We start from the raw sequence: 9,624 nt of genomic DNA, 5'->3' as shown, positions 1-9,624 counted from the left end.
CTGGCTGGGTGTTAGTGACTGGAGGGAGTGCAAGGTCGCAGTGAGGAGCCATGCAGATCCAGTCCTCGGGTCTACAGATCCAGTCCTCGGGTCTACAGATCCAGTCCTCGGGTCTACAGATCCAGTCCTCGGGTCTACAGATCCAGTCCTCGGGTCTACTTTACAAGCCGTCCACGAGCGTCCACGACCAGAGATGTGCTCTGGCGTCTAAAATGGAAATTCACCGGTATGTACTTGTTGTTGTTGTTGTGGTTGTGGTGGTGATGTTGTGGTGGTGTGGTGGTGTCTAGTCCACGCCGCCGGAAGACTCATAAATGAGATGAGACGTGAAGCTGAGCAGTTCTCTTCCTTCAAGCCACGAGACTTTATTTCAGTTGGAATGAGTGAAGAAGTAACTATTTGGCTTTATTGATGACATGATTATATTTGTTGACACGATACGTCCCGAAGACCCCCAGCTTCATTCATCATAGCCCCTTTTCCAATTCCTAACAACCATGTTCGGTATGGCTCGGGTCGGTAGAGTGGCCGTGCCGGCAACTTGAGGGTTCCAGGTTCGATCCCCTAGTCCAGGGGTCGGCAACCCAAAACGTCGAAAGAGCCATATTGGAACAAAAATAGAAAAAACAAACATGTCTCGAGCCACAAAAAATGAAAAACCGTATATACGTAAGTAAGTGTCTATATTAGCTATAATAGCCTAGTATCAAAATGACTATGTTTCGCAGAGCTTAAGCAAGTCTTCGTTGACAGAAATGTTGCTAATGTTTGCTGTGGTCTGGAACAACACGGCACACAAACAACTATCAGAAAAGCCGTATATACGTAAGTAAGTGTCTATATTAGCTATAATAGCCTACTATCAAAATGACTATGTTACGCAGGCTTAAGCAAGTCTTCGTTGACAGACATGTTGCTAATGTTTGCTGTGGTCTGGAACAACATGGCACACAAACAACTATCAGAAAAGCCGTATATATACGTAAGTAAGTGTCTATATTAGCTATAATAGCCTACTATCAAAATGACTATGTTTGGCAGAGCTTAAGCAAGTCTTCGTTGACAGAAATGTTGCTAATGTTTGCTGTGGTCTGGAACAACATGGCACACAAACAACTATCAGAAAAGCCGTATATACGTAAGTAAGTGTCTATATTAGCTATAATAGCCTACTATCAAAATGACTATGTTACGCAGGCTTAAGCAAGTCTTCGTTGACAGAAATGTTGCTAATGTTTGCTGTGGTCTGGAACAACACGGCACACAAACAACTATCAGAAAAGCCGTATATACGTAAGTAAGTGTCTATATTAGCTATAATAGCCTACTATCAAAATGACTATGTTTCGCAGAGCTTAAGCAAGTCTTCGTTGACAGAAATGTTGCTAATGTTTGCTGTGGTCTGGAACAACACGGCACACAAACAACTATCTGAATTTCAGCCGATATTACATACAGATAATGTGTCTTGAAACATGAAAACTAAATTATATACAGAGAGGATAAAAGTAAAGGATAATAAATTAGCTCAAATATAGCTACAAATGAGGCATAATGATGCAATGTGTACATACAGCTAGCCTACATAGCATGTTAGCATGGCAGGGGTCACCAACCTTTTTGAAAGCAAGAGCTACTTCTTGGGTAGTGATTAATGCGAAGGGCTACCAGTTTGATACACACTTCAATAAATTGCCAGAAATAGCCAATTTGCTCAATTTACCTTTAACTCTATGTTATTATTAATAATTAATGACATTTACACTTAATTGAACGGTTTAAAAGAGGAGAAAACACACAAAAAAATGACAATTAAATTTTGAAACATAGTTTATCTTCAATTTCGACTCTTTAAAATTCAAAATTCAACCGAAAAAAAAGAAGAGAAAAACTAGCTAATTTGAATCTTTTTGAAAAAATTAAAAAAAGAATTTATGGAACATCATTAGTCATTTTTCCTGATTAAGATTAATTTTAAAATTTTGATGACATGTTTTAAATAGGTTAAAATATATATATATTTCTAACAAAGACAAATCATTATTTCTTCTAGATTTTCCAGAACAAAATTTTAAAAAGAAATTCAAAAGACTTTGAAATAAGATTTAAATTTCATCCTACGGATTTTCTAGATTTGCCAGAATATTTTTTTTTGAATTTTAATCATAATAAGTTTGAAGAAATATTTCACAAATATTCTTCGTCGAAAAAACAGAAGCTAAAATGAATAATTAAATTAAAATGTATTTATTATTCTTTACAATAAAAAAAATAAATTTACTTGAACATTGATTTCAATTGTCAGGAAAGAAGAGGAAGGAATTTAAAAGGTAAAAAGGTATATGTGTTTAAAAATCCTAAAATCATTTTTAAGGTTGTATTTTTTCTCTAAAATTGTCTTTCTGAAAGTTATAAGAAGCAAAGTAAAAAAAATAATGAATTTATTTAAACAAGTGAAGACCAAGTCTTTAAAATATTTTCTTGGATTTTCAAATTCTATTTGAGTTTTGTCTCTCTTAGAATTAAAAATGTCTGGCAAAGCGAGACCAGCTTGCTAGTAAATAAATACAATTTAAAAAATAGAGGCAGCTCACTGGTAAGTGCTGCTATTTGAGCTATTTTTAGAACAGGCCAGCGGGCTACTCATCTGGTCCTTACGGGCTACCTGGTGCCCGCGGGCACCGCGTTGGTGACCCCTGCTACATAGCATGTTAGCATTGGTTAGCTTGTAGTCATGCGCTGACCAAATATGCCTGATTAGCACTCCAACAAGTCAATAACATCAACAAAGCGCACCTTTGCGCATTCACGCACAGCATAAAACTTTTGGTGGACAAAATGAGACCAAGGAGGAGTGGAAGATTTGACAGGTAAACAAACTGTTGCGTCACAGCCCACACTATGATGAGTTCAAGGACCGCCGAAATTAGAAGGACAAAACGATTTTCACCAAATATGTTTTTCCATTTTCAATCATTTTTTAAAAAATGCTCCAGGTAGCCACTAGGGCGGCACTAAAGAGCCACGGATTGCTGACCCCCCGCCCTAGTCACTGCCGTGGTGTCCTTGGGCAAGACACTTGACCCGCCTGCTCCCAGTGCCACCCACCCTGCTTTAAATGGAACCTAGATGTCGGGTTTCACTATGTAAAAAGGGCTTTGAGTCACTAGAGAAAAGCGCTATATAAATATAATTCACTATTCAGTTGGCGCGTTGACTCTTTCAGTTATTATGTTTGCATTTTGTCATGTTGTTCATTTTTATTTTGGACCAAAGCCAAGCCAATAAAGCCAATTTGGATCATTTCCCCCAATTTGTGCAAGTCGTAAGCAAAAGGAGCGCATCAGTGCATGTATCGGTGCTAGTGCTGTCTCCATACCAATATTTTGGTACTTATGTAAATTAGGGCTGCAACAACTAATCGATTAAAATCGATTAAAATCGATTATAAAAATAGTTGCCGATTGATTTAGTCATCGATACGTTGGATCTATGCTATGCGCATGCGCAGAGGCTCTTTAAATTTTTTTTTTTTTTTTTTTTTTTTTTTTTAAATAAACCTTTATTTATAAACTGCAACATGTACAAACAGCTGAGAAACAATAATCAAAATAAGTATGGTGCCAGTATGCTGTTTTTTTTTCCAATAATATACTGGAAAGGATAGAAATGTAGTTTGTCTCTTTTATCCGATTATTAATCGATTAATCGAAGTAGTAATCGACAGATTAATCCATTATCAAATTAATCGTTAGTTGCAGCCCTAATGTAAATACTTTTGTACAAACAAAACATGAAATAATACTTTACAGATACTGTAATATGATTGTTTATGTTTTACAGAGTAGTGTCCTATCACATTGTGTTGTGCAGTATAAACTCAAACCCGATTCGGGTGTTGACGTAGAAGCTAGCTTATCTCTTGCCGTAGCTAGCTTTTACCGCCAATACCGTAGCACGCCGATGTGTTATGTTGCGTCTGACCAGCCTTCCCTCTCAGGGAATTAAAGTCACTGGTCACTTTAGATGACATATATGCTGAGTAAAAAGGACCATCAAGACAGAATATGAATATTATCAAGTTTTACTAAAGCTTTAGGAGACCAGTCCACACCAATGCGGTCATACCTGGCATCTCGAAATGGTCTAACATTCAAACGGGAAGAGACAATTTATTGAATACGAAAACAGTCCCCCCCCACCCCCAGAAAGGAATGCCTCCCCCTTCCCCAACACCGATAAGATAAGGAGGGGGATGCATCTCTCTCACATTCCGATGCCTAAAACACTACACAGACATCTGCAGACAAAGAGAAACAAGTATACATGGAAAAATACTAGCTGCTCCAAACATGACTATGAATAAAGAAAGAACTCTTAAACATTTATGCATTCTCCACAGTTAGTACGCTAGAAAGAGATTTCCTCAGTGTTCGCTCTTACGATAACAATGTAGCTACAGTTTTTCAATGCATTTTTAAAGTGATTTAGAGGCAGAATTGATTGCTCCCATTAGCTGCATTGCTAGCCACCTAGCCACGAGACGATTATTACGTATTAAGAATGCCAAAAAATAAAAAACAAAAACATTTGTCTTACTGTTTCTCATAGAAGTTGTGAACGATGGGCAAAATTCCCCAACTTCTCAGAGGGTGAGATAACTCATAAATAGCCCAAGTAGCATGTTAGCATCGATTAGCTAAAATAGGCCTGACTCGCACTCCAACAAGTCAATAACATCAACAAAGCTCACCGTCGTGCATCCACGCACAGTGTAAAACATTTGGTGGACAAAACGAGACCAAGAAGGAGCGGCATGAGTTACGTCTTTCTGTGGCAGCGTCGAAGAAAGTCGTACACGAGAACAACGTGCCGCGTGTTGGGAGAGTGGCCGTGCCAGCAACCTGAGGGTTCCTGGTTTGATTCCCCCCCCCCAGCTTCTTGCTCCTGATGGGTGGTGGTTAGGGGCCAGTTCCCGCCATCAGTGGGTGAATGGGTGAATGTGGAAATACCACCCACTCGGTGGCCTAGTGGTTAGAGTGTGCGCCTTCAGATGGGTATGTCGTGAGTTCAAACCCCGGCCGAGTCATACCAAAGACTATAAAAATGGGAGCCATTGGCACTCAGCATCAAGGCTTGGAATTGGGGGTTAAATCACCAAAAATGATTCCCTGGGCGCAGCCACCGCTGCTGCTCGCTGCTCCCCTCACCTCCCAGGGGGTGATCAAGGGTGATGGGTCAGAGAATAATTTCACCACACCAAGTGTGCGTGTGTGACAATCATTGGTACTTTCCGGGGCGGTACAGCTCGATTGGTAGAGCGGCCGTGCCAGCAACTTGAGGGTTCCAGGTTCGATCCCCGCTCCAGCCATCCTAGTCACTGCCGTTGTGTCCTTGGGCAAGACACTTTACCCAGTGTCACCCACTCTGCTTTGAATGTAACTTAGATATTGGCTTTCACTATGGAAAAGCGCTTTGGGTCACTAGAGAAAAGCGCTATATAAATATAATTCACTTCACTACTTTAACTTTTAAATGGTGTCAAAGCGCTTTGAGTACCTTGACGGTAGAAAAGCGCCATACAAGTATAACCCATTTACCATTTACACGTAAACAAACTGTCGCGTCACAGTCCACGCAACTATGGTGAGTTCAAGGGCCGGCGAATTTAGTAGGACAAAACGGCGCTTGCCAAATACTCTCAGCAGTGAAGCATAGACACAAACATATTGTGAGTTTAAGTGCAGTTCACCTTTAAAACCGAAGTACATACCATACCTTTTCCTATGGCGTACAAAAATCCAAATAAATACAAGTAGAAAAACCTCCGTGTGGACTTTGAGAGCTTGTTCCAGGGATTGATGTCCTGGTGCTGGTGTAGCTACTGCCGGACTCCCTGAGGGCCTGGTTCAGATACTTGGCTGACTTCTATATTGAAGACACTCTGGAATTATAAAGACACTTTCAGAACAAATGTAATAAATGCAGTGGTGGGCCAGCAAGGCCTAACAGAACCAGAATTCATGATCATAATTAAAGATCAAAGTAATTGACTTTCCCTAAACCTGTAAAAGTATTTAATAGTCTTCATGTCATATTCTGCTCCTCCCAGTCCCGTTGTTGTTGTTAGCTTAGAGTTTGTATCCAATCAGAATTCAGCTATCTTTTGTTGCCATGCTGTACCAAATCTGCCTTCAGAATCAACAATGTGTGTGCACTGTAAGTCAACGGCCACATACAGTTGATAGACTGAAATGTTGCAGTAGTTACAGTTTTTTAATTGAAAAATGGTATTACGGAATTTCAAGAAAACCGGGAGTTTTTCAAGTTTTTAAACCAACTTGTTTTTTTGTCCTGACTAAGAGGAAAGTTTTGACGGTGGGTTGAAAAATGTGAAAGGGGTCGTCGGATGAAAAAAGGTTGGGAAAAAACAGGAATTCCTGGAAATGTGTTGAACGTGGAAAAATGGTTGTTTGAATGTCCAGGATGAGTTGAATGTGTTGAAGGTGGAATGGTTTGAATGGGTTGAAAAATGTGGGAACTGTGGAAGTTTGAAAAATGGATAATTTGTTTTAAATGGGGAAAATGTCCCTAAAACTGGGAAGTCTAGGAAATCCGGGAATTCTTAAAAATAATTATTGAAGTAGAGCACACAATTCCTGAACATGTTGAATATTTTGACATTGGAACGATTTGAATGGGATGAAAAATGTGGGAGTTGTGGAACTTTGGAAAATGTCCCATTCTTTTCAATGGGAATTTCATGGAAATTTGGGAATTTTGGGAAAAGAGGGATTTTTTTCGAAAATGATTAAAAAAAAATTTTTTTTTTAAATAGAATGTTCTGAATGAGTCTGAAATGGTTGGTGTTGGAATTTTTCAAAACGGTTGAGAAATGTTGAAGTAGCAACATGTTGAATTGAGAAATGGTATTACGGAATTCCTGGAATTTTGGGAAAACCGGGAGTTTTTCAGGTCAAAAAACAACTTAAGAGGAACGTTTGGACGGTTGAAGTGGGTTGAAAAATGTGGGAGGAGACAGAAAAAAAGGGTGAAAATAGGGTTTGGAAACCTGGGAATTCTGGGAATTTCTGCATTGAATTTGTTTGGAACTTGGAAAAATGGTAGTTTGAATGTCCAGGATGAGTGGAATGTGTTGAAGGTGGAATGCTTTGAATAGCTTGAAAAATGTGGGAATGGTGGAGGTTTGATAGACATATGCCATAGCCAATCAGATCACCAGTTGTTGTCAGGAAGACCTTCTAGCTGGCCTCACCTTCAACGCCTCCTGTCATTGGACACTCACCGCTTTGACCGCGGATTTATGTAATATAGATACTTTTTTAACCCACAAAGAAGGAGAACAAAACATCGATTAGGTGGCAGATTTACACTACCCAAAAGCGGTGAAGTTGTCACGTTGTGTAAATGGTAAATAAAAAGAGAATACAACAAATCCTGTTCAACTTATATTCAATTGAATAGACTGCAAAGACAAGATATTTAACGTTCAAACTGGTAAACTTTGTTATTTTTAGCAAATATTAGCTCATTTGGAATTTGATGCCTGTGACGTGTTTTAAAAAAAGCTGGCACAAGTGGCAAAAAAGAGTGAGGAAGTTGAGGAATGCTCATCTTATTTGGAACATCCCACAGGTGAACGGGCTAATTGGGAACAGGTGGGTGCCATGATTGGGTATAAAAGCAGCTTCCATGAAATGCTCAGTCGTTCACAAACAAGGACGGGGGCGAGGGTCACCACTTTGTCAACAAATGCCTGAGCAAATTGTTGAAGGACAACATTTCTCAACAAGGAATTGAGGGATTTCACCATCTACGCTCCATAATATCATCAAAAGGTTCAGAGAATGTGGAGAAATCACTGCACGTAAGCCATGATATTACACACCTTCCATCCCTCAGGCGGTACTGCATCAACAAGCCACATCGGTGTGTAAAGGATATCACCACATGGGCTCAGGAACACTTCAGAAAAGCCACTGTCAGTAACTACAGTCGGTCGCTACATCTGTAAGTGCAAGTTAAAACTCTCCTGTGCAAAAGCCACACCCATTTATCAACAACACCCAGAAACGTTTCGCTTATATTCAACTTATATTCAATTGAATATAAGTTGATTTGCAAATCATCGTGTTCCCTTTTTATTTACGACTTACACAACGTGACAACTTCACTGCTTTCGGGTTGTGTATATTTGCAATTCCATTTTCAAGAAGGATATTTAAAGAGAAACTACATCTTGTGAGACCATGTGTCCTACATACAAATTGTGGGTTCAAATATTTCTTTATTTTTTCAGGTTTACCACATAAGATATGTTTTAATCGCCGATGCGGGTTTATTGATTTTCAAATGCGCCAGAAAATAGCCCCTTTTGTACACTGTTGATGTGCTTCAATGCCGGGTAAATGTGTTTGTGTGTAGTATTTCCCCAGCCATGGTCATGTGGTGACATCAATGGTGGTATTTTGAGAGGTCATCCTTGAAGTGGGACATCTGAGGTATTTACTGTTAACGCAGAAAGGGAGCTTATATTGTCTCCATCATTTCTCTGAAGCTTAAAGTGAGATTTCACCTTTTTGTGTGCAAATATGTGTGCTGCTATTCTTGTGGTCTTACTCGTAAACAGCAGGTGTGTGAGTGAGTGTTTACCCGAACTATACACACCTGTCAACGTGGTGGAAGGCACCAACTCCTAATTAGTCTATGCAGTAACATATTGTGTCATTTATACACCTATTATTTTCTACACATTATGAGGGACAAACTGTAAAAAATGATTATTTGTTCATTTACTGTTAATATCTGCTTATTTTCTGTTTGAACATGTTCTATCTACACTTCTGTTCAAATGTAATAATCACTTATTCTTCTCTTCTTTGATACTTGACATTAGTTTTGGATGATACCACACATTTAGGTATGGATGTGATACCAAGTAGTTACAAGATCATACATTGGTCATATTCAAAGTCCTCATGTGTCCAGGGACGTATTTACTGACTTTATAAACATAATATGAATTTTTAAAAAAGGATAAAAAAAAATATCGATGTAATCATAGTAGTATCGACTAGATACGCTCTTGTACTTGGTATCATTACAGTGTAGATCCGCCCATGGCGTTTGTTTACATTGTGACGGCGGTGAGCTATTGTATCCTCCTACGGTGTGTAGTGAAGCATGTTTAGATATTCCTCGTCCTCCAGTGATAATGCTACTTGCAAGTTTGGTTTAGTAGTAAGTAAACAAACAAAGACTCCTAATTAGTCTGCTGAACTGTAACATTTACATTTTCTGAGGGAACTCTCCTGAAGGAATCAATAAAGTACTATCTATCTATCTATATTGTATCATTTATACACCTATTATTTTGTACACATTATGAGGGACAAACTGTAAAAATGGATTATGAATCCACTTGTTCATTTACTGTTAATATCTGCTTATTTTCTGTTTGAACATGTTCTATCTACACTTCTGTTCAAATGTAATAATCACTTATTCTTCTCTTCTTTGATACTTGACATTAGTTTTGGATGATACCACACATTTAGGTATGGATGTGATACCAAGTAGTTACAGGATCATACATTGGTCATA

The 9,624-nt window shown here is 38.8% G+C and overlaps 1 protein-coding gene across 4 annotated transcripts in view; it reads left to right on the top strand.

Moving 5' to 3' along the window:
- enah (ENAH actin regulator) overlaps window positions 1–9,624 on the top strand; it is a 99,995-nt gene that overhangs the window by 40,824 nt on the left and 49,547 nt on the right. For 2 of the 4 annotated variants that reach the window (XM_062043267.1, XM_062043271.1), the window contains exon 1: window positions 1–226. This exon is cut by the window's left edge. The exons of the other annotated variants lie outside the window; for them this stretch is intronic. In XM_062043267.1, the coding sequence (XP_061899251.1) occupies window positions 51–226 (176 nt within the window). In that variant the 5' untranslated portion in view covers window positions 1–50. The remainder of the gene's footprint in view (window positions 227–9,624) is intronic. 4 annotated transcript variants of the gene reach the window in all.

This window comes from Entelurus aequoreus, linkage group LG03 (genome assembly GCF_033978785.1).
Source record: "Entelurus aequoreus isolate RoL-2023_Sb linkage group LG03, RoL_Eaeq_v1.1, whole genome shotgun sequence".
Lineage (NCBI taxonomy): Eukaryota > Metazoa > Chordata > Actinopteri > Syngnathiformes > Syngnathidae > Entelurus > Entelurus aequoreus.
Note: the sequence above shows the minus strand (reverse complement) of the source record. Positions and strands in the feature narration are given on the sequence as shown.